At 40.2% G+C, this 27944-nt stretch overlaps 1 protein-coding gene across 1 annotated transcript in view; it reads left to right on the top strand.

Annotated features, from left to right (window-relative positions):
• Positions 1 to 27944, top strand: part of LAMA4 (laminin subunit alpha 4) — a 150046-nt gene that overhangs the window by 104590 nt on the left and 17512 nt on the right. The window contains exons 19-29 of the mRNA XM_074948260.1: positions 1128 to 1301; positions 2333 to 2475; positions 3989 to 4151; positions 6149 to 6282; positions 7754 to 7925; positions 10764 to 10895; positions 16758 to 16900; positions 21675 to 21813; positions 24219 to 24356; positions 25766 to 25899; positions 27737 to 27901. Coding sequence (XP_074804361.1) covers positions 1128 to 1301; positions 2333 to 2475; positions 3989 to 4151; positions 6149 to 6282; positions 7754 to 7925; positions 10764 to 10895; positions 16758 to 16900; positions 21675 to 21813; positions 24219 to 24356; positions 25766 to 25899; positions 27737 to 27901 — 1637 coding nt within the window. The remainder of the gene's footprint in view (positions 1 to 1127; positions 1302 to 2332; positions 2476 to 3988; positions 4152 to 6148; positions 6283 to 7753; positions 7926 to 10763; positions 10896 to 16757; positions 16901 to 21674; positions 21814 to 24218; positions 24357 to 25765; positions 25900 to 27736; positions 27902 to 27944) is intronic.

Genomic DNA, 27944 nt, shown 5'->3' with positions numbered 1-27944 from the left:
GTGGAGTGAGGAGGGACTCACCCTAGGCCACAGCCAAAGGAACCAGGCCAGACCAGGGCTCATTTCTGGCCACAATCAAGGAAACGTGTGCAGGAGGAACCCTGCTGGTTTAATTCTGGAGAAGGAATTAAGCCTCAGAAGGATAAGAAACCGTTTGGCCACAGGACCAAGCCACAGAGTCTGACTGATAGCCTGCAGGGGGTGCAGGGAGCTGAAGAAAATGACAGTACTGTACCCAGACACCATGGGGGGAGGGGGACACTCAAAGAAGGAAGTGCAACCTACCATAAACATGGTACAGAAGTGGGATGCGAGACCCCCCCTCTCAGCAAGGAGAGATGATGACACGGAATGATACCTGCACCCATCTCAAGTGTGTGATGTTAGTTATCCTGGATCTGCAGATGGATCAGCGGGGCTGCCAGCTGAGAACCACAGAGGCTTGGTATACCCTTTAACACTGTCCACCTAAATTGAATTGTCTACATTTGGTCCGAAAAACTAAAACTCAGTCAGGAACTACAATATTTGACTATTCCTTAAATATGTTTTAGTTTTAAAACATACAGTTCTTCAAAATATAAAAATATTGCTTTAAATATGTTTAAAGGTATCGTAAAATGAATGCTCTTGGCCTGATTAACCTCTCATTTATACCAGTTTTACACTAGTATAACTCCATTGACTTCAGTGGGGTAACTCCTGATTTAAACCAGACAAAGGGAGAGGAGAATTAGGTCTATTTCTGAAGCAAAGAAATAAATGATTGGGAAATAATTTTTTAAAATATGCAAAAAGTTTGTTGTGTACAGAATAATATTATAGCCCTGATTCAACAAGACACTGAAGCATGTGCTTAAGTCCCATTGAAGCCCAGTTAAAGTTAATTATGTGTATTGTTGAATAGGGGCTTCAATGAAAGTAAAGAAAAAACTGACACCATTTCATCAGTATGTTTCCCTTTATCTTTCTACAGTGTGTTTCATTGATTTGCATTGTTAAGAACATACAATCAATGCCATTGTCATTATTAGTCAAGGAAGCTGTTGAGGGAGTAGGTTTGCAAATTTCCCCATAGCAGAGTCTCAGAACAGAATGTATCTAACTTTATATGTTTGCCACTTCAGGTCCAAGTCTCTATGAAGTTTGAAGGCCGATCAGCTGTAGAAGTTAATCCAAAGACCAGCCTAGATGATTTAAAGGCTTTTACCTCCATGAGCTTGTATATGAAACTTCAGAAAGACCACCCACAGCTGGTAGCATCTCCAGATAGATTTGTTCTGTACCTTGGAAACAAAAATGTAAGAGAATAATCTAATTAATTTTATTCTGAAAAAAAAAGACAGAAGTGGAAATAAGTATGTGGATTTTTCAGCAACATTTCTCTATTTCTTACCATCAGGGATTTCCACAATAATATTTTACTGATGCTAGTCATTGGTTAGTGACATGCAGTGAACTATCCTTGCAATTTTTCCCTCTCTCCAATAAAATATTCTATCCAAGTAGCAAATTGCATTGCCTGGTGCACTGAGATACAGAGGCTGGCTTCTGTAAACTACACTTACCATCCACACTCAACTGGTATTGAACTGCTCTGAAGCAATTACTTCTGTCTGCCAGGCTTTCATGGGTAACATGTAATCAACACTGTACTGCTGACAATGTAGATTTCAAGTCTGGCAGTTCAAAGGTCTTAGAGATAAGAGTGTTTCTTTGCCTGTGGCATGTGCTACTGCTACTGAATACCCTCCTCATAGCTACTTTTAAACACTTAGAAAGGGCTTGCACTCTCGTTATCAAAAAGTGTTGTGAAACACTTGTGTTAAATTTTTACTGTTAAAGGAAAACAAAAAAGACACATCTCACAAACTCTGTGCAATGTGGACCAACTGGTAATTTGGAAAGGTGAAGTCAAGGGCTTTTCTTTTTCATCTTTTTTTTAAAAAAGGAATTTCTGTAAATTAAGAAATTCCCTGCTGAGAGCAGATCTGATTATGGTGCATATGGACAAGACTTTGTTGCCAGTTCCTATATTGATACTGCCTAGTAAACAGTAGGCACATGCAAGAGCATGTGATAGATTTCAGTCAGAAAATGTCTTAGAAATATTTAACCTGGCAATTACTTCATCCAAAATGGATTTGAAGCCATACTTTTTGGACAGTGCAGTACCATCTACTGAAACAATATAATTAGTGGAAGGTGTGCTTTAGTTTATTAGTTGTACATAAATACTCTCTTTTGTCTAAAACTGTCTTAACATTTATTAGCTTTTTTGGATTATGAGTGAATCAAGTAGCCCTGTCATCCCAACTCATTGATGTTTTAGGCAAAAGATTATATGGGTCTTGCGATCAAGAATGACAACCTGGTGTATATTTATAATCTGGGAGGTCGAGATGTGGAGATACCACTGGACTCCAAGCCAATCAGCTCTTGGCCTGCTTACTTCAGTATCATCAAAGTTGAGAGGTAAAGTGTTTATGTGGAGCTGCTCTATTTCTTATGAGATCAGCGTGGTTTGAGAATTTCACAAGTGAACAAGTAAAACTCAGCAGTACCTGTTAACTATCTAAGGCCTTGTCTACACTGTCATTTACAGCACTGCAACTTTCTCAGTCAGGGGTGTGAAAAAACACACCCCTGAGCGCTGCAAGTTTCAGTGCTGTAAAGCTCAGTGTAGACAGTGCACCAGTGCTGAAATATGTGGCAGAATGCAGTAAAACAGAGCAGGAGACTTACAATTTTCCCCCAAGTAGTTCAGTCACAAATTTAATTAATGCATTATTTTTTTAATGAATATCATCAGCATGGAAGCATGTCCTCTGGAACGATGGCCAAAGCATGAAGCAGCATATGAATCTTTCGTGCATCTGGCACATAAATATCTTGCGATATCAGCTACAACAGTGCCATGCAAATGCCTGTTCTCACTTTCAGGGGACATTGTAAATAAGAAGCAGGCAGCATTATCTCCCATAAACGTAAACAAACTTGTTTGTCTTAGCAATTGGCTGAACAAGAAGTAGGACTGAGTGGACGTGTAGGCACTAAAGTTTTACATTGCTTTGTTTTTGAGTGCAGTTATGTAACAAAAAAAATACATTTGTAAGTTGCACTTTCATGATAAAGAGATTGCACTACAGTACTTGTATGAGGTGAATTGAAAAATACTATTTCTTTTGTTTATCATTTTACAATACAAATATTTGTAATAAAAAATAATATAAAGTGAGCACTGTACACTTTGTATTCTGTGTTGTAATTTAAATAGATATATTTGAAAATGTAGAAAAACCTCAAAAATATTCAATAAATTTCAATTTGTATTCTATTGTTTAACAGTGCGATTAATCGTGATTTTTTTAATCACAATTAATTTTTTTGAGTTAATTGCATGAGTTAACTGCGATTAATCAACAGCCCTAAAATATATATATTTTAATTGCAGTTAACTCACGCTATTATATATATATACCCACTCACACTTTTTTTTTTTTTTAGGAAAGGTGAAAAAAAGCTAGAAAACAGAAATGTCTCCTCCATAGTTAACAACGTATTTTTTCCATTTCTCCCTGATCCTACACCTGACCCAAATATTTGCCCCAAGAGCTCCAGAAAAAACAATTGGGCCTGTATCTCTTCTCCACCATTTTTCCACCAGTGCAACTTCAATGGAGCTATTCATTGGCTCAAGCCTAGGAGTCTAATCCTGTTTCCATTGGAGTCAGTAGAAATTCCCATTGACTCCAAGAGGGCAGGCTCAAGTCATAAATGGAAGGAGAATCCACTTCAATCTCTGTAATTTCTCGCTTTGATCCCAGCCAGAACACCAGATGGGTGATGCTTTTCTGGTGGGGAAAATATTTACATTAAACAACCAAAAAACCTTTTTTTAAAATTATCTTTTCCTGTTTCTTATATCTAACCATCAAGCTAAAGATATGACTATGCAGCCCTCTTTTTCTCCAAATTCCTTCAACAGGGTGGGAAAGCATGGCAAAATATTTCTAACTGTGCCGAGCCCTAGCAGCACAGCTGAAGAAAAATTCATCAAAAAAGGGGAGGTCTCTGGTGCTGACTCCCTTTTGGATTTGGAGCCCAAAAATACCGTCTTCTATGTTGGAGGAGTGCCTTCAAATTTTAAGGTAGATCAAATAACTCTTCTGTATATACTGAAATTTAAATAAATCAAACCCAGGCTGCTGGGACTTCCTTTACAAACTTGTCATTAATGGAAAGGTTTGGTTACTGGAAACATCCTTATTAAGTCACATACCACATTACGATTCTTCAACAAGTTCCCTGGAATCTGCAGCACTGACCAAGGCTAATGCTACCATCTACATAGAATGTCCTCCAATGAGAAGCTGATCAGATTCATCTTGGCTACAGTAAAATGTTTCTGACATGTAATTAGAGAAAAAATACATAGTTATTGTTCTAGATGGACACCTAGTAGCCCAACTGAACAATGCGTGCTTTCTGCTATACTCCGTCAACGCTGGGTACCAAGTTTGGCATAGAGACTTTCCTATGTGAGGGCTGTTGGATGGCCAATTTGAAATGTGATAGTGGCCTCAAGGTAGACACCCTATAGAATTCATGGTGCAGACATCCATATGTTCCTAATATTAGCCATAAATTGTTTGCTACTTCTGTGAAAATTAGTTGGAAAACCCATTTTCTAAACATCAAAGACTCTTAAAGATTTTAATCAGTAAATATCTATTCAGGGATGTAAATCCGCGCACCAGAGATGGTTCAGCAGAATTACTAAATCCCAATGAGGACCTGATATGACTGTGGAAAAAGCCAACTGATATGCCAGTTAATGCTGGTTGTAACAGGCAGATAATGTGCTGACGAAACGTTTGCTGCTGCTATGTCTAGTCTACAGTGCAGCATTTTTTAATATTGGAAGACTGCTGCATTAATTCTGCCAGCTTTACTTTCATTTTGTTTTTACATCACTTAATTTTTTCCCTTTCACTAACAAGGCAATTTAGATTCAATTTGCAGTGATCATTGTTGAGTTATTTAAAATAATCTCTGCTGAACTTTAGCTACTGGCAAAGATAAGTTCCATGAATATGCGAGAATCTCTCAGAGTTCACATGCTTTTTTTTTTCCTTTCTTGTGGTATGAAATGGCCTTTAAACCACAAAGAGATGTAAATGAAATGAACACAAAATACTGGGGGATATTTCCATTTAGATTGTTATGAAATGTTGTTCTTTGAATATCATAGAGACAAGGTGGGTGAGATAATATCTTTTATTGGACCAACTTCTGTTGGTGAAAGAGACAAGCTTTCAAGTTACACAGAGCTCTTCTTCCGGTCTTTGGATAATAAATTGTGTAATTCGACTAAAATAGATCTGGGATTAGTCATAAAATCATTATAGCATCACATAGCACCAAGATCCAATCTACCCTAAAATCTAACTCTTTCTTCTTTTGCCCCTTGTCTTTAAAAACTATGGTGGAAGTTCTCATTTGTAGTAGTCCTATCTAAGCATTTGTTCTCTTCAGCAGTTATTCATTACTCCTTTGTAGACCACAGCATAACTGCCTATCACCATGCTTGGACACACCACTTCCCATATCTTGCTCACTAAGTTTAAGAGGGGTGTTAACAGGCCACTTTACCTTGTATTTAGCTGTGACACTCTGACTAGGTTTCCCAGACCTGAAGAAAAAATCTGCGTATGATCAAAAGCTTGTCTCTCTCATAAACAGAAGTTGGTCCAATATAAGATTGTACCTCAGCCATCTTGTCTCTAAAGCTTTGTCTACATAGCACTTTTGCTGGCAAAACTTTTGTAGGTCAGGGGTGTGAAAAAACACACCCCAACAGAAGTTTCACTGTCAAAAGCACCAGTGTGGACAGTGCCGGTGTGGACGGTGTGGCCAATAGCTACCGCTGTTCGTTGTAGGTGGTTTAATTATGCCAGCATAGAGTAACTACACAGGAGACCTTACAGCAGTGCAGCTGTGCTGCTGTAAGGTCCGTAGTGTAGACATAGCCTAATACTAAGAGCTTCAAAGCAAAATTGATCTCATGAACAAATGAATTTGGCATCCCTGAATAAAATACATATGCTGACTTTACCCTTTTGCCTTTGTTTCCTTCTCTGCACAGCTCCCTCCCAGTTTGAACCTGCCTGGCTTCATTGGCTGCCTGGAACTGGCCACCCTGAATGATGATATAATCAGTTTATACAATTTCAAGCACATCTACAATATGAACACCACCGCATCGCCACCTTGTGCCAGGTAGAGAAAAATTCAGTTGTTACAATGAAGTTCTTTGATAGCCTGCAATGTTTGCAGAACCGAATGGCTACTTCATTTGCTTCGTTTTAGAGAAGAATATCAGGATAATATTAACTTGACCTTTCCTGAATATACCAACTGGCTTGATCTGTTCTACAGTTGTACATTTTCTTTGTTATTTTCCATCTCCACAAATTGTCGCAAATGGCTTATTCGCTCCTCTGACACAGAGCCATTAGTCATATGCTCCTGAACTATTCAGTAAAGATTTTTCTTCCTTTTAAGCCCTTTGCAGAAAGAATGAGAAATGTTCCACTTAAAGGGAAACTGTAAAATTCATTTACCATAAATATTTATGGGAGGTTTCTTCATTTGGTAGTCAGGAACTCGAGTTTTGTGTTGCATTTTGATGTATATCTGTATGATCAGAGAGGAAGAAACTCTAGTATTGTTGGAAATAAATGTAGGTTTTAATAAATCTGAAGAGAGCAACTAAAGTATAGGATTTTCTTTCCAAATCTCTCTTACAGAGAGCAGATACTTTGAGTGAAAAAGCCCTATTTGCCACATCTCTGTAACAGTGTGTGAAGGGTACATTCCTTGCATAATTGAGGACCCAATCCATCTTCAGTTAAAGTACATGTTGGATTCCCATTGACTTCTATGGGAGTTGGATAACCCTTAAAAAGAATACCTCTGCCTATAATCAGGAAGGCTTGTGGCCCTAACACCTGTCCAAGAATGAGCCTCAAAACTTTCCAGTTTCCAACATATAACTATAAAAAACTGGGCATGTTTAGTCTTGAGAAAAGAAAACTGAGGGGTGGGACCCCAGAACACCTTCAAATATGATAAGGGCTGTTATGAAGAGGACAGTGCTCAATTGTTCTCCAGGTCCACTGAAGGCAGGACAAGTAGTAATTGGCTTAATCAGCAGCAAGGAAGTTTTAGGTTTGATATTAGGAAAAACTTCCTAACTATAAAGATAGTTAAACTCTGGAATAGGTTTCCAAGGGAGGTTGTGGAATCCCCATCACTGGAAATTTTTAAGAAGAGATTACACAAACATTTTTCAGGTATAGTCAAGGTTTATTTGGTCCTGTATCAGTGCAGGGGCTGGGTAAGATGACTTCTCAGCGTCCCTTCCACACATACATATCTATGACTCTGTACCACAAAACCAACACATGACCTTATGATAAGGGAGACTGATATACTATCACAGCCCTAAATAATTTTTCAGGGAAAATTCTCAGACACCAGTGTAAAAATAAAAAAAGTCAGAGACCTAAAGTCTCCGTCCCTCCCAGGGATAAATAAAAGTTCAGCATGACTATTCCAAGAAAGTGTTATAAACTCTGACACCCAAATGTTAACAACTCCCTGGATCTTTAATGCAGGGTCATAATGCTAAGAATGCTCTAAGATGGTCTCTAATTCTTGCTTGCTTCTGTGTTTTTTTCCATGCTAGGAATAAGCTGGCCTTCACTCAGAGCAGAGCTGTGAGCTATTTCTTTGATGGCTCTGGCTATGGTTTGGTGAGGAACATTGAGAGAAGAGGAAGATTCAGCCAGGTGACTCGTTTTGACATAGAAGTTCGAACACCAATAGACAACGGGCTTATTTTCCTGATGATTAATGGAGTGAGTATAAAATTCTGTTCTCACACTGTCCCCTGTTTCTCTTGTGCCTATTCTGCACAGTTACTATGCAATACCCCAAATGTTGATGATTTATATTTCGTTTTGGAAGAGAAAATTCCCTTCTGCTCACATATCATGAGGAACCTGAAGTACTGGGTACAAAGCTCCTAGTATTCTCTGATTTACTCTCATTGTCCCTAATTCTGCTCCCACAGTGGCATAATGAGCACTTCAGTGGAGTTAGGGTAGCATGAAACCACTTAAAGTGAGAAGATAATCAGGCCCAGTATTTTTACTTTTATTTAAACATGAATGCACTGTCCGTGCTATCAGATGTTACTATATAGTAGTTGACATGAAGTTCTATACATTTGTCCCCTGGTAGATAGATGGCTGAACTCTGTGAATACAGTGCAATAGAATATCAGGGTTGGGAGGAACCTCAGGAGGTTATCTAGTCTAACCCCCTACTCAAAGCAGGACCAATCCCCAATTTTTGCCCCAGATCCCTAAATGGCCTCCTCAAGGATTGAACTCGCAACCTTGGGTTTAGCAGGCCAATGCTCAAACCATTAGACAAGGTGGATCAGATAATCGTTTACATTGAACCAATATAGTTAGTTATTGTTGTAACTTGGAATTAGAGACTATCCTAAACCAAAATGGTGAATCCAAGCACCCCCAAATTTTCAGAAGTTTAAGATTGTCCCCTACCTCTAGAATGGTCTGAACAAAAAACCCACATCCAAACATCTTTAGGCTTTACAAAATTTTGAATATAAACTCAGACTTGTGTCTTGAGGCATCTCTTCCTCAAACTTGCAAGCCCAGTCTGGGTTAAAATAATTTTAATAAAGCAAAAGAAAATAATTTATTGTGTAGATATGGCAAAAATATCAAGAAAGTAGAACAGTTTCACCTGCCTGAACAGAACCATATCGGCCAATAGAGACCTCAAGAAAGAAGTGACATCAAGGATAGAAAGGCATCCACAACATTTACTAAATGCAACATCGTATGGAAATCAAAGAAACACAGCACCAGAACAAAACAGATGCATTTTAATTCAAACAACATTTCAGTGCTAATAGATGGTTGTGAAAGCTGGAGATCTACCAAAATGTTAGTTAGAAAAGTAGATGCTTTACACAATAAGTGCCTACAAAAGATACTGGGTATTGGTTGGAAAGACTTCGTCACAACGAAGAGGTCTGAGAAATCACCAACCAGCAGCTCGTTTCCACTAGGATCAGAAGAAAGTGCTGGACATATCTGGGACATGTACTCCGGATTCCAACACACAGACACCCATGAAGCTTTCAAGTGGAAACCAGACAGTGTCAGGAAACCAGGGCACCCAAGAGAAACCCTAACAAGAACGCTTCACCGGCAGGGTAGAACAGGTTATCTCAATACCATAGAACAGTTGCAAGCAGCAGCAAATGACAGAAGGAAATGGAAGATTCCACCTCGTGTGCCAATATTGGCTCATAAGGATGTAAAAATGTATGTTGATACAGTATGTGCACAGACTTCACTGCAATGAATTAATTCCATTTTAATGAAAACACTTACTTGGCAATGTTTTCCGCCAGGGATACTTATAGAAGAGATTTCTGTAGTGCCGATTGCTCTACAGCATCTGAAAACCACCAGTAACCTCTGCTCTGCTTTAAGCAGCAGTTGCTACCCAAAAACTCTTCTGTAGTGGATCAATAATTGGTTTCTTCTGAGCAGAAATTCCAAAAATTGTGTCTCAATTGTACTTTGTAATTTTGTACTCTGTGATGGAAACTATAGTCATATTGGACATAAGCTGTTGAAGACCAGTTCTGTTGATGGACATTTTTGGTTGGATTGTACAAAACCAGCTACCACTGTTATGTTCTATGTGGACAGCTCATAAATATGCAAAAATAGGATTCTTTTTACTTTATTTACAAGTTTGGCCTGTTCCTTTTGTAGTGTTTTCTGAGGTTTAATGTTCTCTTGTCTCCATTAGAGACTGTCATATTAATGTTATAAAAATATAAAAATAAACATCTGGCCAGATCCCCAGCAGCTGTAAATTGATCCATTTTACTCCCTTACATTTTTAGATGGTTTACCAAACTAATTCTATGCCACAGAACTTGAATTCAACTTGATTTCTTGTTCCTCCTGTGCCGTGGTATTTCTCTCTCTCTTAAGTGCTCCCCATTTGTTCCCCTGAAAAATTCACTACCTTAATGATTTAGCTGAGTGCTGCTCTGTATTTGTATGCTCTGCTCTGTATTTGTATGCACTGTTGCAGTGTCTGCTTTGTATGCAGTGTTGGTGTCGCTGTGTTGATCCCAGGACATTAGAGAGACAAGGTGGGTGAAGTAATATCTTTTACTGGATCAACTTCTGTTGGGGAGAGAAACAAGCTTTCAAGTTTACTCTGTGTAAGCTCAAAAGCTTGTCTCTCTCACCAACAGAAGTTGGTAAGATATTACCTCACCCACCTTGTCACTATAAAGTTTTGGTTATCCAGCCATAGAATAGAGTCCATAGCATGTGGCATAGGTGACCAATGGCACAGCCTGAAAACCTAATTCAGAATACTGAATAAGTATATGTTTCAAACAGTAGTTCACCAAAATTCCAAATCAATACTGTTTATCAAACAATTTATGAATAAAAAAATCCAGGAAAATTATGATAATTTTGCAAATAGGTAAAACACCATTTTCAGTGAATAAATTTTTCATAATTAATAGTTCAACCATCTCGAATCATATAATATATCCATCTCTATATTGCTTGCATAAGAATGATGTCTATATACTATCCTTTAATGCTGTTTGTTTTGTACAGAGTATGTTCTTCAGTCTAGTGATGCAGAATGGATTCCTGTATCTGCGCTATGACTTTGGCTTCAGCACCACCCCCATGCTTCTTGAAGATTCGATGAAGAAGGCTCAAATAAATGATGCAAAATTTCATGAGGTAATACTGATGTGAAAGTATTTTTATTAAGCTAGCCACACCAAGAATAATAAAGCATAATGCTAGGTTGCTTCTCTTATAATTAGAGAACCAAAAGATGATGGGTCAGATTTTATATAATACCAAATGTGTCAGTTTTACTATGAAGTGGCAAGGAACACAGGGCAGAAAAAAATATACTAATACTAAAAAGTATTAGAAGTCAGAATAAAACTATTGTGACAGGGTTGGGCCAGATGGCTACAGGAGAGTAACAGAAGGCAGATATATTAGCCCCAGGTTAAGTAGGTACCTTTTCCCTGGGTAAGGTAACAGGGAAAGTTCCAGAACAATCAGGAACCTTCTGGAGACAATTAAGACAGACAGGCAGATTAGAACACCTGCAGCCAATCAAGCAGCTGCTAGAATCAATTAAGGCAGGCTAATCAGGGCACCTGGGTTTAAAAAGGAGCTCACTTCAGTTTGTGGTGTGCGTGTGAGGAGCTGGGAGCAAGAGGCACTAGGAGCTGAGTGTGAGAATGTGGACTGTTGGAGGACTGAGGCGTACAAGCATTATCAGACTCCAGGAGGAAGCTCCTATGGTGAGAATAAAGAAGGTGTTGGGAGGAGGCCATGGGGAAGTAGCCCAGGGAGTTGTAGCTGTTGCACAGCTGTTTCAGGAGGCACTCTAGACAGCTGAATTCCACAGGGCCCTGGGCTGGAACCCGGATTAGAGGGCGGGCCCGGGTTCCCCCAAACCTCCCAACTCCTGGTCAGACACAGGAGGAGTCGACCTGGACTGTGGGTTCAGAAAAACGGCCAAGCTGAGGGCTGCTGTGAAGCTCCAAGGCGAGCAAATCTGCAAATAAGCGCAAGACCCACCAAGGTAGAGGAGGTACTTTGTCACAACTGGTGTGAGAAGTGGGATCTGGTGTGCACAGCACGGCAGAAGAAGGAGGGTGTTTGGGGGGAAAAAAAGGGGGGAGAGGGTCTATTTTTATTTTTTTTCACCACAATGGAGGAGGTAGTGCGGGCACTGATACAAGCCACGGCTGCCCAGCAGGAGGCTACCCGTGTCCAGGCAGCACCCAACAGGAGGCAGTGCGGCTGCAGCAAGAGACTAATTGCCTGCTGATTGACCAGGCTTCTCAAGACCGGGCTATGTTGCGGGAACTGATAAACCAGGTAAAGGCCCTTACAGAGCTGAACCGCAGCCATGATGGGATGCAGATCATGTGGGCCAGCAATTGGCGGCAGAAAATGACGCGGGAGGATGATGTAGAGGCATACCTCCTGGCCTTTGAGAGGACAGCCCTGCGGGAGGCTTGGGCCCAAGAACAGTGGTCTGGCATCCTCTCTCCATTCCTGTGTGGGGAGGCCCAGAAGGCCTACTATGATTTGCCTGAAGAGGCTGTGGCAGACTACCCCCAGCTGAAAGCAGAGATCCTGGCCAGATTTGGGGTAACGACCGCAGTGCGGGACCAGCAATATCATGAGTGCAGGTACCAGGAAAACAAAACCCCACGACCTCATCCATCTCGCACGAAAGTGGTTACGAACTGAGTCCCAGAGTCCAGAGGAGATACTAGAGGTTCTGGTCATCGACCAGTACATGAGATGACTACTGCCAGACCTTCGTGCCTGGGTAAGCCAGAACGAACCCTCCACCCACAACGAGGTTGTCGCACTGGTAGAAAGGCGAAGGACGGCGAGGGAGCTGACTCGACCAGTTAAGGAAGAAGCACCCCGGGTTAAACTAGCAGCACCAAGCCTAGAGCTCGGGTGACTCGGCCGCCAAGAGCACCCAGGTGGAAAAAGAGAGGGGCTGAAGGCCCACCAGAAGCCACAAAGAGTCGGAGCACTGAGGGGGAAGAGAATCGTGATGTTAGACTACCCAAACCAAGAGACCGGGGAATGCATAAAACTCCATACAGATGTTACGCCTGTGGGGAGTGGGGACACATAGCTGCACAGTGTCCCAATGCCAAGGAGCCTATGCAGTGTAACCTGGGGAACTGGGCAGACCCATGCTCCCTAATCCACCTTGTGGGGGTCTCACTAACCCCACATATGTACACCAGACCAGTGAAGCTAAATGGGGTAGAGATCACAGGACTGGTTGATTCGGGGAGTGCTATCACGCTTGTCTTGGGGAAGCTCGTGAATCATAGTCAGCTGCTGTGGGCTAAGCATACAGGGATAACATGCGTCCATGGGACAGTTGGTTATTACCCCACCATCCCAGTGAAAATCGAGATTCAGGGGAACACTACTGAGGTAGCAGCAGGGGTAGTCCCTAAACTCCCATACCCGGTGCTCATAGGGAGGGACTTCCCAGGGTTTGGAGACTTACTCCCGGTAGGGGAATTAGAGAAAGGGGGACGCCCTGAAGTTAGTGAGGCATCCACAGTAGACTGTCAACCCCCAATCTTCTCTGAAATATCCCCAGATTTGTTCTGCACTCCCAGACAGGGTAGAAAGACGAAAAGGGAAAGAAGGGCAGCTAAGGCCTTGGGAACCCGAATACTGGCCCAAAGCCAGAGGGTCGCTCTCATAGGTAGGCGGACCCAAGCAGCTGAAAAGGAGGCCACACAGGAGGGAGAAGCACCTGAGTCTGACCCACACCCTAACACCTCTGAACCAGTAGAGGCAACAGAGACTGGCCCCCTAGATCTCGGGCAGATTAGCCCCGGGAGAGGAAATTTTGGATGGTACCAGGCTGAAGACCCAAGGTACAACAACATTAGGAAGGAGGTGACCAAAATAGATGCGGTCCCTGTGGAAGGGGAAACCCAGGGACCAGGACCCTACTGCATAATGAAGAAGAATCTCTTATACCGGGTTGCACCAGTACAGGGGCAGAAGGTACAGCAGATCATAGTACCTCAAAAACACCAGAATGCTGTATTAAGTCTGGCCCATAGTCATCTTTTTGGGGGGCATTTGGGGGTAGAGAAGACTCTGGCACAGGTCCTGCAACGATTCTTCTGACCCGGAGTACATGAAGAAGTACAAAGGTAACTTTAAGGCCCTATCGGGTCCCAGGAGCAAAAAGGGAGGAGATCAAGGCAGAGGTAAAAAGGATGTTGGAGCTGGGAGTCATCGAAGAGTCCCACAGTCAGTGATCAAGCCCGATTGTGTTGGTGCCCAAACCTGATGGCACCACTAGGTTTTGTAATGACTTTCGCCGGCTGAATGAGATATCCAAATTCAATGCATACCCCATATCGATGAGTTAGTTGACTGCCTGGGCAATGCCCGATTTTTGACCACCCTTGATTTAACAAAGGGATACTGGCAGATTCCCCTTGCCAAAGATGCGAAAGAAAAGACAGCATTCTCTACACCAGAGGGTCTGTTTCAATATCCTGTTCTTCCTTTTGGACTGCATGAGGCACCTGCCACGTTCCGGTATCTTATGGACAAGCTCCTATGGCCCCATACCAGTTATGCAGCGACATACCTGGATGATGTGATTATTCACACCCCCGACTGGGAAACCCACTTAGAAAAGGTGGAAGCGGTTCTGGACATGCTAAGACAGGCTGGCCTCACAGCCAACCCAGCCAAGTGTGCTATAGGGCCAGCCGAGGCTAAATACCTTGGCTACATTGTAGGAAGGGGCATGGTCAAGCCCCAACTAAACAAACTAGAGGCTTTCCAAAATTGGCCCCGGCCGAATTGGAAAAAGCAAGTCGGGGCATTCCTGGGTGAGGTGGGGTACTACCAACAGTTTATTCCCCATTTTGCTACCAGAGCGAGTCCCCTGACAGACCTAGTAAAAGCCCAGGGTCCAGACATGGTGAAGTGGATAGATGCCGCAGAGAAAGCATTCATGGATCTACAGACAGCCCTCTGCAGTAACCCCATGCTTATAGCCCTAGACTTCAACAAAGAATTCATTTTACAAACAGATGCATCTGAAGTAGGATTGGAACCTGTCCTATCACACATGGTCGGAGATGAAGAACACCCAATCCTCTACCTCAACAGGAAACTCCTCCCGAGAGAGCAGAAGTATGCCGTGGTTGAAAGAGTGCCTTGCTGTGAAATGGGCCATGGAAACACTACGTTATTACCTTCTGGGACAACGGTTTACCCTTGTGACCGACCATGCAACCCTCCAGTGGATGCAGCGAAAAAAAGAGAAGAACGCAAGAGTGACCAGATGGTTCCTGTCCCTACAACCTTTCCAATTCACCAAACAACACCGGGCTGGAAGCCACCATGGCAATGCAGATGGCTTGTCACGAGTACACTGCCTGATGTCCCAAGTTGCCCAACCCCGTAGTGCTGAGCGGCAGAGGGGAATATGTGACAGGGTCAGGCCAGATGGCTACAGGAGAGTAATAGAGGGCAGATATATTAGCCCCAGGTTAAGTAGGTCCCTATTCCCTGGGTAAGGTAACAGGGAAGGTTTTTTTTGTTTGTTTGTTTGTTTTTTATTGAAACAGAAAAAAAAATTTATTGTAACAATTACAAGAATTACCAAAGAACCAAATCAAAGTATGCAACAAAACAACGCAAACAGAAGGTATAACAGGGAAGGTTCCAGAACAATCAGGAACCTTCTGGAGACAATTAAGACAGGCTGATTAGAACACCTGCAGCCAATCAAGCAGCTGCTAGAATCAATTAAGGCAGGCTAATCAGGGCACCTGGGTTTAAAAAGGAGCTCACTTCAGTTTGTGGTGTGCGTGTGAGGAGCTGGGAGCAAAAGGCACTAGGAGCTGAGAGTGAGAACGCAGACTGTTGGAGGACTGAGGCGTACAAGCATTATCAGACACCAGGAGGAAGGTCCTATGGTGAGAATAAAGAAGGCGTTGGGAGGAGGCCATGGGGAAGTAGCCCAGGGAGTTGTAGCTGTCGCACAGCTGTTCTAGGAGGCACTCTAGACAGCTGCATTTCACAGGGCCCTGGGCTGGAACCCGGATTAGAGGATGGGCCTAGGTTCCCCCCAAACCTCCCAACTGCTGGTCAGACACAGGAGGAGTCGACCTGGACTGTGGGTTCAGAAAAACGGCCAAGCTGAGGGCTGCCGTGAAGCTCCAAGGCAAGTAAATCCGCCAATAAGCATAAGACCCACCAAGGTAGAGGAGGAACTTTGTCACATTATATATCCAGAGGAAAGCAATTCATAAATATGGTTCTCTACAACCACAAATGTGTGTGTCACTATTTTAACTCAGTCAGTTTTAGCAGCTATTGTATTACAAAGTGTTGAACTCCCATTTCAGTACAAAAGAAATTACTCAGATGAAATTCAGTATTGGTGTTGGAACTATAGACACTTGTTTAGGCAGTTCAGCAACCTGCATTAGGGGTACCAGAGAATTTGCTTCAAGCCATCATAGCTGTGACAATGACAGTAATAAATCTGAACCGTAAGGGCATGATTCTTCTCTCACTTACGTGGTGCAAATTAGGAGTCTGTTTATTGATATCAGTGAAGTTACAGTGGTATTTAACTTGTGTAAGTGTCAGCAGAACTAAGCCCTAAGTTTCAACAATAAAAGCAGATTTAAAGACATATATCCAAATTCTCTACTGAAGTCAATGGAAGTGCTCCATTTACACCAGTATAGAATTTGGCCTGTGGTTATTTTTTACAAGCAAATGAAAGAAGGCTTCTGTTTGTTTTTGGCCATTAGAGAAATCATTATATTGAAATGAGCTCACTACTAGTCATTCTTGTCAGCTCCCCACTGATTCACAAGCCTCTTTTTGACTAATTAGAATAATTGTTAATTTTAAAAAGTACAATAGACAATAATTATAGACTCCCTTTTATTAAAAATGCCAATTTGGCAAACCCAGCATGATAACTTCTAAAAGACAATATTTTTGGACATTTGGAGTTGAACTGTTCATTTCTCCTTTCAGATTTCTGTTATATATCACAATTCTAAGAAGATGATCTTGGTGGTGGACAGACGACATATAAAAAGTGTGGAAAATGAAAAGAAAGCAATGCCATTCACTGATATCTACATAGGAGGTGCTCCTTCCGAGATCTTGAAGTCCAGGTTTGTTGACAGTCCAGGTTCCATCAGTACTCATCTGATTGTCGCACAATGGTTTGCAAGAAGGTGTGTTTTACCACCTTTGCTCCTTCAGGAAAAACAGTTTCTAAGATTCCATTTTAATTTTGCTCAGAGCTCTAGGTATAAAGTACTTGGCATCTGTACATTGATCCAAGATGGCTGTAGCTCTGCTGCTGGCTGAAATTAGTCATGTGATCTAGAAGAGTCTCCACAGAGGATAACAGAAACTGCAGTACAGCTGAGACAAAAATAAATGTTTAAAGAGTGTATGAAAACAAATATATATACATATATGTACATAGGAAAAGCTAATCCCCCTTCTTTTCAACAAGCATTCTTCTTTGAGCAAAATGCCTCTAGCTTATGAACACAGATATCATATCTCACTCTTAATCATATTTTCAGATAAAGGGATTTTTTCCACTATAAACCTTAGTTCAAATCAGTCTCTATTTATCTGTGGGCTCAAATGTAGCTGTCCCTGTATTGATATGCAAAGGTTTTGAAGAGAGATCCCAGGGATCCTTCTCTTTCCCCTCAAGCCATTGGACAAAGTCCAAGCATAGTCCCATTAGGGAGTACAGGTCCTACTTCCTAAAATGAGCAGGAGTAGGACCATGAACACTCTCTGCTCCTATTTTAGGATCAGCCAGAAGATTTTGTTAGATGCATAAAGTAGTACACTGAAATGGTGGCAGAGCTGCTACTGCATTATTACACTTCCCATTGTAAGATTTGTTTTCAGTTGCTTATAACTTTGCCAGACTTTAATCGTGTGGGGTAAAAAATTTCCATGCTGTGTCTCCACCTCAGATTGAACACTTTTTGAAAAATTGCAGCAAAATGGTTCAGCCTTTTGCTAGAATGAGGTTAAGGACAGGACCCCTGCCTCATTCAGTGAACAGGATGGACCTGCTCTGAGGATTAATCAGGGCTGTGTTATAAAGGAGACTGTTGTCTGTAGGACCCCTGCCTCATTTGTTACAGAAGTTGGAAGATGTGCAACTTTATGGTCTCATGGCTAAGGCAGTTGAATGCTGCCCTGGAGAATTGGATTTGATCCCTGCCTCTGCCACAGAATTGCCATGTGAAGCTGGGCAAGTCATTTAAACCAAACTTATCACCGGCGGTCATTAATTTTGTGTTCCCCATTTTCGGCGTGCCTGATTTGAGACCCTGAATTCTGACTTGCAGAAGTGCAGCTGACTTGCAGCTGTAACTGACGTCAATGGGAGCTGCGCGCTGAATAAATGAAGTCCTACACGAGGCTAAACACTCTAAAAAAATCAGATCCTAGTCATCTCACATCGGGTGGCCAAAATTAGCAGATATTTTCATCCTTAATCTTTCTGTGTCTCAGTTCTACAGCTGTAAAATAGGGATAATACTATCCATCACCTCACAGGGATGTTGTAAAATAAAATTAATTAAGATTTATGAAACACTCATACTATAGCGATGAACATCATAGAACAGTCCATGAGAAAATTAATAATTCTATATTCAGTGCATGGTATGAATAGTGTGTAGTAAATGGCTGGGGCCAGACTCTGAACAACGAGGAGAAAATGAAAAATAAATAAATAAAAATAAATAGCTGCTCATTCAGTGAGCAAAATCCATTCTGTGCATCGAGTGAGGGAGAATCCTGTGGAAAAAATACTAATTAAAGATTCTCTCATAATGCATACACACAAAGGGGCTGAATTAAGGTTGCATAGGCAACATTAAGTCTGGCGTTTACTACTTTTTAAGTGCTTCACTTTGCAAACTTATTAATGTTCTTTTAACGTAGGTTGTGTGTGTAATATAAAATAATGAATGGTATAGAGAAGGTATATTGGACATTTCTTTGCCTTTTCTCATAACATAGCAAAATAACATAGCACATCAAACAAAACTGAAAGGTAACGACTTTAAAACTGATGAAATACAGTTGTACAAAATGAGTAATTAACCTGTGTAACTCATTGCCAAATAATATCATTGAAGCCAAGAGCCTAGCCATACTAAAAAAAAAAAAAAAAATAGTAGGGCTGTCAAACAATTAAAAGTAATTGTGATTAATTGCAAGATTTAAAAAAATCATGATTAACTGCAGTTTTAATCGCACTATTAAACAATACTAGAATGCCAATTTAAATTTATTATGAATATTTTTGATGTTTTTCAACATACAAATATTTCCACTGTAAAAAAGAAAGAAAAGACAAAAAAATAAACTTGCAACGTACAAGTCGAAGCATGAAGGGGCATACAAATATTTAGCATATCTGGCACATAAATACCTTGCAACAGCAGCTATAACCGTGTCATGTTCTCACTTTCAGGTGACATTGTAAATAAGAAATGGGCAGCATTGTCTCCTATAAATGTAAACAAACTTGCTTGTCTTAGCTATAGGCTAACCAAGAAGTAGGACTGAGTGGACTTATAGGCTCTAAAGTTTTACATTGTTTTGTTTTTAAGTGCATGTATGTGGAAAAAAATAGTGTACATTTGTAAGTTTCACTTTCACGACAAAGAGATTGCATAACACCATTTGTATGAGGTGAATTTAAAAATACTATTTCTTTTGTTTATCTTTTTACAGTGCAAATATTTATAATTAATAATAATATAAAGTGAGCACTGTACACTTTGTATTCTGCGTTGTAATTGAAATCAATCTATTTGAAAATGTAGAAAAACATCCACAAATATTTATCATACTTTTAAATGTGTATTCTATTATAGTTTAACAGTGTGATTAAAATTGCAATTAATTGTGACTAATTCTTTTAATCTAGTTAATTTGTTTTGAGTTAATCACTTTAGTTAACTGTGATTAATTGACAGTCCTAAAAATTAGATATTTATACAGAGAATGAAAACATCCACAGTTACATTATATAGGATAAAAATATAATGGACCAGATTCTGAGGTGGTGTAAATTGATATAGCTCCATTGAAGTCAGTTGATCTACACTGATTTACATCATCTGAGAATCTGGCCCAATAAATATAAATCATAATTCAAGGAATAAATTGATCACTGTGATGAGGGCTAGGAAGAAATGCTCTATAGGCAGGTAACTCCAGAATTTCCCACTATGAGGATTCTGATACCTTCCACTACTAGCCACTGTCCGAAGCAGGATAGCAGACTAGATAGAACACTGCTCTGATTGATATGGAAATTCCTTTGTTCCTGGAAAATATTCACCAACCATCCTAACCAAAATCTGAATTCAATCTTTATCTTCCATTCATCTTCCATCAACATCTACTTGATTTTCCTGAGGAGATTTACATTTTACTGAATTTGTTACTTTGCAACTAGCTAATAGACTTAGGAAGTAATCTGGTTTTCCTCCAAGGCAGTATATTTTCACTCACTCCAGTAGCCTTTTCCTCTGTCATTTTTCTTGTCTTCAAATGAACGAATTTGGAATCCCATTCATGTATTTTTTTTCCCTCACACCATTTTCCCCCCCAGTTAGGGATATTTAACTAGGCAAGTAGCTATTTGAAGTAACAAACCAAAGGGATTACCCACATGAGGAAGGGTCAGCCCCTTAACCTATTTATTAGGACTTGATCCAAGTCCCACAGAAGAGAATGGGAGTTTTCCCCTGACTTCAATGGGGATAGAATCAGGCACTTTGTGCTTATTATTTAGAACATACAAATAATTGCTGATAATCATCCAGACTTCAGCTAGGCTGAACCTCCCAGATCATTTGAGGTTTATTAGCACAGTCAGTGTTTAATTTACCCCTGTGGAAGTTGATGGAGGTAATTCTGAAATAGCACCATTATGTGCCAGTAACTGAGTATCTTCTAACATCTTTGTGCAAATGCCAACTGAAGTTCTGCCTTTATCCACAAATAAAGAGAGAAACAATGATAAGGTGATTAAGGCACTGGCCTGGGACTAGAGAGATCCTGTTTCATTTCTTGGCTCCACTACAGAAACTTTCTATGGAACCCTCAGCAAGTCACCTCACTTTTCTTGTGCCTCAGCTACCCATCTGTCAAATCGGGATGATAATACTTTTCTACCTCCAAAGGGTGTTATGAGGATAAACTCAATGATTTTAGGTGCTCAGATACTATTATGATGAGCACAACAGAAAAACGTGTGAGAAAGAGTAGTCACTACAGATTGCTGTGCCAGCAATCTCAAGCCTGACATTAAAAGGATTACTGAAGGCTATATTCTGCTCTCATTTACCACCTTGAAACCATTTAATTAAAGACTCATGGGTGTAAGTGAGATCTGAATTTGGTCCCAAATCTTTACCTCTGTTGGTATTATTTGTTTTGCTAGTTGAGTCCTGTCTGTTTCCTGAAAGGAGACTGGAATTGCCTATTGGGGCAGTTCATAGAGGAAAAACTGAAACATAACTTTCATAGATTTGTTCATAAGACAAAAGTCAAAACCCATATTTTTCTTCTTAAAAATAGAAATCATACCACATTTTAATTTCAGTTGCTATTTTAAACTTCTCAAGATTTCTCCGCATGATTTCTTCAGCATACTCACCAATTTCCCTCCTTAACATTTGTAAGTGTTGATGTATTTTGACCTTTCAGAATATAAAACATGGGGAAATAGTTGCTGTACATAAAAAGCTGGGATTGGGATTGACTGGGGCAAGAGGTTTGTGTTTTTCAAGTTTTCTGAATGCTACGACAGGGGAAAAAGGGGGAAAAGTACTTTTGTGAGGATTAGGGTTAGCTAATTGCAGTCTGTTTGACACTGTTTTCCAGCAATGTTAGCCCACACCTCACAGTAAATACTGGCTTTAAGGGCTGCATGAAGGGTTTCCAGTTTCAAAAGAAGGATTTCAACTTGTTAGAGGAGTCAGGAACCCTGGGAATCAGTTATGGCTGTCCAGAAGAGTCACTTGTAAGTATAGCACCATGCATGGAGCCATGGCATACTCTTGGCTGTGGATCTGACCATCAACTTGACATTAATTCCAAATAATGGGAAGGAGAAATCTGCAACCCAGGAACTATACTTAACTCATTGATTTTGATTTTTTTTAATTGCATACTGAAATGATTCCTAACTTTTATGCTGAATTGCAGTACAAAATAATCATGTTTTGTCCGATATTTCAAAAGTTGTGATGTCCGGATTCAGTCTGTAATACGTAATGTACTGTATTCTGAGGGCAGATAGTCCCACTTTATTCCATTTTTGTTTTCTGAAGTAAAGAGAATATTCTTAGAAAGGGAGTGCTTGACAGAAGAGGAGTACAGAAGGCAAATGTGAAAAAGAACAACAGAATGCTATCCCATCTATGGTATTACTTCCCCAGGAGTATTGACAGATGGACAAATATTTCTAGGCTGATCCTGTTCATGAAGAAAAATCAAAGGGCATTGCTGATAAAGAGACTTTCCCTCTCTGTGGCTTTTCTTCTTATTGTTGGATTGTTTCAGTAAGCAGAGTGGCAACCAAGTTTGAAATGTATGATGCCACATGGCAGCCATTTCAATTTGTGCATTACAACCAATATGAACAGACAAAAATGTCAAAGCATTTTCTGGTCAGAAAACCACACAGAGGTCCATATGAAAACCCCAAAGAAGAAAAAATTGTCCTTGGAACCTCTGGGTCAGTTTTCCCCTTGCTGTCACCAATACAACTACAACCCCATCAAACTTAATGGGATGGCATTAGTACAAATGACCCTCCATCGTGAATCATTCTGTTCAATATAATAGAAACCTGGTAAATCTAGATAATGTACGTGATCCTTCAAGTGTATATCTGCACCCATGTGAACCCCCATTGAAATCAGTAGGACTTCGTGCCAGAGCAGAAATCTGTGTTTGTAGAACTCATTACAGAATTAGAGTGGATATCAACTAAGTAGGGGGGAACCTATAGCTTTGTAACATACTCTTGTCAGTATTTATTTTCACTGAGAAACATTGATACAGAGTCCTCATGTGGCAGGGAATGTAGGCAAGGGGGGGAAATCCCTGTGTTTATTCAGGTTTCAGAGTAGCAGCCGTGTTAGTCTGTATCCGCAAAAAGAAAAGGAGGACTTGTGGCACCTTAGAGACTAACAAATTTATTTGAGCATAAGCTTTCATGAACTACAGCTCACTTCATGCACCCGATGAAGTGAGCTGTAGCTCACAAAAGCTTGTGCTCAAATAAATTTGTTAGTCTCTAAGGTGCCACAAGTCCTCCTTTTCTTTTTGTGTTTATTCAGGGATTCATTCAATTTAGGACCTTCACTTCCCCTGAGTTCAATTGGCTTTGAATGAGGCCCTTAATCTCTAAAGAAATAGAGAACAATTTGACTTACGTAGTTTAAAAAAAAAATCGAAGAGAATGTTCGAAACCAATAGGAAAGGGATAGCTAATAAGACAGTAAATATCATAATGCTGCTATATAAATCCATGGTACAGCCACACCTGGAATACTGTATGCAGTTCTCGTTGCCCCATCTCAAAAAAAGATATATTAGAATTGGAAAAGTTACAGGACAGGGCAACAAAAATGACTAAGATATGGAACAGCTTCTGTATGAAGAGAGATTAAAAAGACTGGGACTTTTCAGCTTGGAAAAGAGATGACTAAGGGTCAATACGATAAAAGTCTATAGAATAATGAATGGCTTAGAGAAAGTGAATAAGGAAGTGTTATTTACTCGTTCAAACAACGGATGGGGTTGATTTCAGCCAATGAAATTAACAGGCGGCAGGTTTTTAAAAAAAAAAGGGGGGGGGGGGAGGAAGTACTTCTTCAAACAACGCCGTCAGTCAGTCTGTGGAACTTGTGGCCAGGGGATGTTGTGAAAGCCAAAACTATAACTAAAATATAACTATAACTATATAAAAAAAAATTTGCTAAGTTCATGGAGGATAGGTCCTTCAATGGCTATTAGCCAAGGGGGTCAGGGATGCAACCCCAAGCTCTGAGGGTCCATAGCCTCTGACTTCCAGAAGCTGGGAGTGGACAACAGGGGATGGATCACTCGATGATTGCCTGTTCTGTTCATTCACTCTGAATCATCTGGCATTGGCTACTACTGGAAGACAGGATGCTGGGCTAGATGGACCATTGGTCTGACCCAGTGTGGCTGCTCTTATGTTCTTACTTTCTTAATGTTTTCACAACATACCACTCCATTTAGATCAGTTTAAACCTAGGGGACAAGTCTGAATTTTTCATATGAAAATTGGCCCACCTGAATCTGATGAAAAAGGGAGGCTTCTATTTCTATTGTTTATTATCGTTAAAAATACTTCCTATAGCACACTTGTGACTTTGTTAACTTGGCATGCAGATGTCCCGCAGAGCGTATTTCAATGGAGAGAGCTACATTTCCTCCAGCCAAAAAATGTCACTCTTTGATGAGTTTGAAGGCGGCTTCAACTTCCGGACTTTGCAGCCCAGTGGGCTGCTATTCCATTATGCTGAAGGAGTGAGTATGCTTTTCTTTTTTTCTTTAAATGTACTGGCACTATGGAGAATTTCATGATCATTTCCTGCTTCGTTTCTTAAAACCAAAAAATAATCCACGATTTAGAAATACCGGTTGATGAGCTAATTTTCATATTCTACACCCGGTGGACCAAATCCTTCAATGCTTTATTTGGGCAAAATCCCACTGACATCAATGGGATTTTTGCCTAACTAAAGATTGCAGGATTTGATTATTTGCATATAACTGTTCTCAACACAGTGCATACAGTACAAATGCGGATTGTGCTGTGTCTAGCACAATAGGGCTGCAATCCTGATTTGAGCACATAGGTCCTACCACAGTATAAATAATAGTAATAATAATGGCAATATTTCCTTCCCCAGGAAAAACACATGCAAGGGAAGATGAAGCAGAGAACTCCTTGAGTTTAAATTGGTGGGGCTACAGTCTGACCCCTTCTCAGGTGACACAAATCGGCCAAAAAGTTGGCTTCATCCCCAGCTGGTATAGACTCCCTATCCCATCCCCCACCATAGGATGCCTGTGTGGTGAGAAGGAGCAGTGCTGAAAAGGCCCCTTGCAGTCATGAGCAGCCAGGCTGCTCTAACTGCTCCCTCTGCAGTGTGCAATGGAAGGAAGCATGGGGCTTAAACTCGCTTACAAGTTGATAAGTGCACATAAGTAGTTCTAAGAAAGACTCCCTTGCAGTCAGCCAGGCTAACCAACACTTTCTTACCCATCACTTCTGATATTGGCCCAAAGGATTAAGACCCTAATCTTGTGAGATGCGAAGTACTCTCTTCTCCAATAGAGAGTTCAGATACAGTCTGCTCTTGGGAGAAGCTAAGTATGAACCTTAAAACCAAATAGTACGGATGCCTGTTTCAGTGGAATAGATAAATTATTCCCGCTGTTTGGGGCTGCAGTCCCAAATGCCTCACTCCCAGAGTAAATTATCTCTCTAGACAATTGTGAATTAAGAAATGGGCTTAAGCAAAGTTCATATTTGCAGTCTGATTGGGGGAAAAGGAACATAAAATATGCTGGGCTCACCACAGTGGCTAGCCTGAAGTATCAGATATTCTGTAAAAAAGAAACCCAGAATCACAAATTGAATGTAAACACCATAAATTGCTAAACTGATGGAGCCTGTGTCATAGATAAGGGGGAAATAATCAGGTACCAGACCTCAGAGCGTTGTGGTTTAAAGGGTGACATTAATATAAAAAGAAGTCTCACTTCTCACTGGCCCTGCTCTGCACACACTTAAAACCCAGGGGGGAATGGCAATAATACACATCGCTAACAAGCAAAAAGGAAAATAAATATTAAAGGAAAACTCATGTAACTTTTAAAGCTTTCTGTATTAAACCTGCTCCTGAAACAAGTTTTTCTTTGTGTTTCAGCCAGATATGTTCTCCATCTCTATGAACGATGGTGCTGTGGTTTTAAATGCTATGGGAACTGAAGTTCAGTCAAAAGAGACACGCTACAATGATGGCAAAACCCATTTTATCATTACCTCTGTCTCACAGGAAAGGTAAAGCTGTTCAATATCTTTGATTCTACCACATATAGTGTATGATATGTAGCTCTTTATGTACATAATGTCTTTTAATGTTGCTTTTGCAAAGCAGAGATTGCAAAGCCCCTACTTTAGGAGCTTTTCTCACAGCATGTCCTATTTCAAGGGATTATCACTTCTTTAGTTAAAAAACACAAGCCCAAAATCCAAATGGCTGAATCATGGCCTGGAGATGGGTCTTTTCACTAAGATTCTGAAAAAAATATTCTTGTAAATTTTATTGACTTTTTTTGTACTCACCTGTAAAAGCACCTTAATAAAACTAATGTGATTAATTCTAAAGAAGGGGTGATTGCTTTGCTTAGTTAAAACAAAGTAAAAACTTAAATTAACCAAGGTATCTTTATGCAAAAAAGTCATTATACAGTATATGGGGAAACAAGTTCATATTTTTAGCATTGACAAAAATATGCTGGATTCCTGACAGCAGTGAGTGAGTCTACACATCCACTTTTATAAAACTTGAAACATTTTCCCTGAAGGTTTTATTTCATCATTGTACTTTAAGTATTAAAAAAATAATAATAATCTTTTGTAATTTGAAAGCCAAATTATCCAAAAGTCTTCCTCCTGGTCTTCATATGTGCATATGCAACTCTGTGAGAGGAAATCGTTGCACACATACTTTGTGCTCTCACCTGCACAGTTTTCGTGCATTAAATGGAGGTTTTCATGTGTGATCTCTGTAATTTATTATGGCATTTAAGAAAAATTGTTCTCAAAATTACGTGTGAGCACAGGTCACATTTTGAAACTTTAGCCCTGAAATAGTCATCATGAGGACTGACATACTACAGTGAGCATTTTGACCTCAGGATCTGTCATACCAGATCAGAACCTAGATCTGTTTGATCCAATATTCTTCTTTTAATATTGATCAATATCTAGAATTGGCAGAATTTGATGATTTTTTTATAATTTTAACATAATATCAATGTTTATTTTAAGCACCTTTTTATTTTTATCAATTTAAATGTTCACAGTTGTGGAAAATTATGGAGGGTCAGACTATGGCGGGCTCAGACAACAATTGTTTAATGATAGTCAACACTGAGATTCAAAAAAAGTTAAAGTTTTATAACCACTGAAACACAAATTGTCAACATCACAACAAAATATACAAAGTAAAAAGCCAAAAACCAAATTCTAATGAGTTCTCAAGCAGCATTCTTCTTACTTTGTCTATCTGTAAATTTCAATTATTATAGATGGAAACATTTTTAAGTCGGTCTGTCTGTGTATGGTGAAATCAATGCTTATTGACATTTACCAATAAATATTTAACCCTTCCTAGCCTGAATCAGAAGCTCCAAATATAGGCAGTCTGGCATTAGAGAGGTGAAATCTTTCCTGACTTCTGCTGCAATTAGTTTTCATGCTGCAGAATGAGATTTGATTACGCCAAAGCAATACAATATCATCTTAAACACCAAAGTGATATGATGTGTGTATGGTATCTCACTTTTCCATATACTGTTCCATCCTTTCACTTGTGATCAATTAGTTTATTTAGTCTTAGCCATAGTGTACTGTGGCTTTCTGAATATCTGGAGTATCTCAAAGATCTCACTGGAGCTTTTGGTCATTGGACTCCAAGCTACCACGCTGGCTAATTCCACCACCATTTATTGCATAGCTGGAAGGAAATAGGTTGTCTTCTGATATTGCTATTTAGGGAATCAGACGCTGAGTTCAGCATTATGGGAACATTGGCATGCATAACACACTGTGTAATAACTCTGAATAAGCTCTTTCAGAATCAGTTTGTGAAAAAGAAGATTTCTCTTTGCAGATACGAGCTGATAGTAGATGACAAAAAACATAGCAAAAAGAATCCAGCTAGAGACAAAACAGAGCAAAAGCCTGCAAGTGCCAAGAAGTTCTACTTTGGTGGCTCTCCCATCAGTACTCAATATGCCAATTTCACTGGGTGTATAAGCAACGCCTACTTCATCAGGTAGGTAACATCCACAACAGTACACATCAAACAGTCTGTGTCT

The sequence above is a fragment of the Natator depressus genome, chromosome 3 (genome assembly GCF_965152275.1).
Source record: "Natator depressus isolate rNatDep1 chromosome 3, rNatDep2.hap1, whole genome shotgun sequence".
Lineage (NCBI taxonomy): Eukaryota > Metazoa > Chordata > Testudines > Cheloniidae > Natator > Natator depressus.
This window is presented reverse-complemented; position numbering and strand designations above follow the sequence as displayed.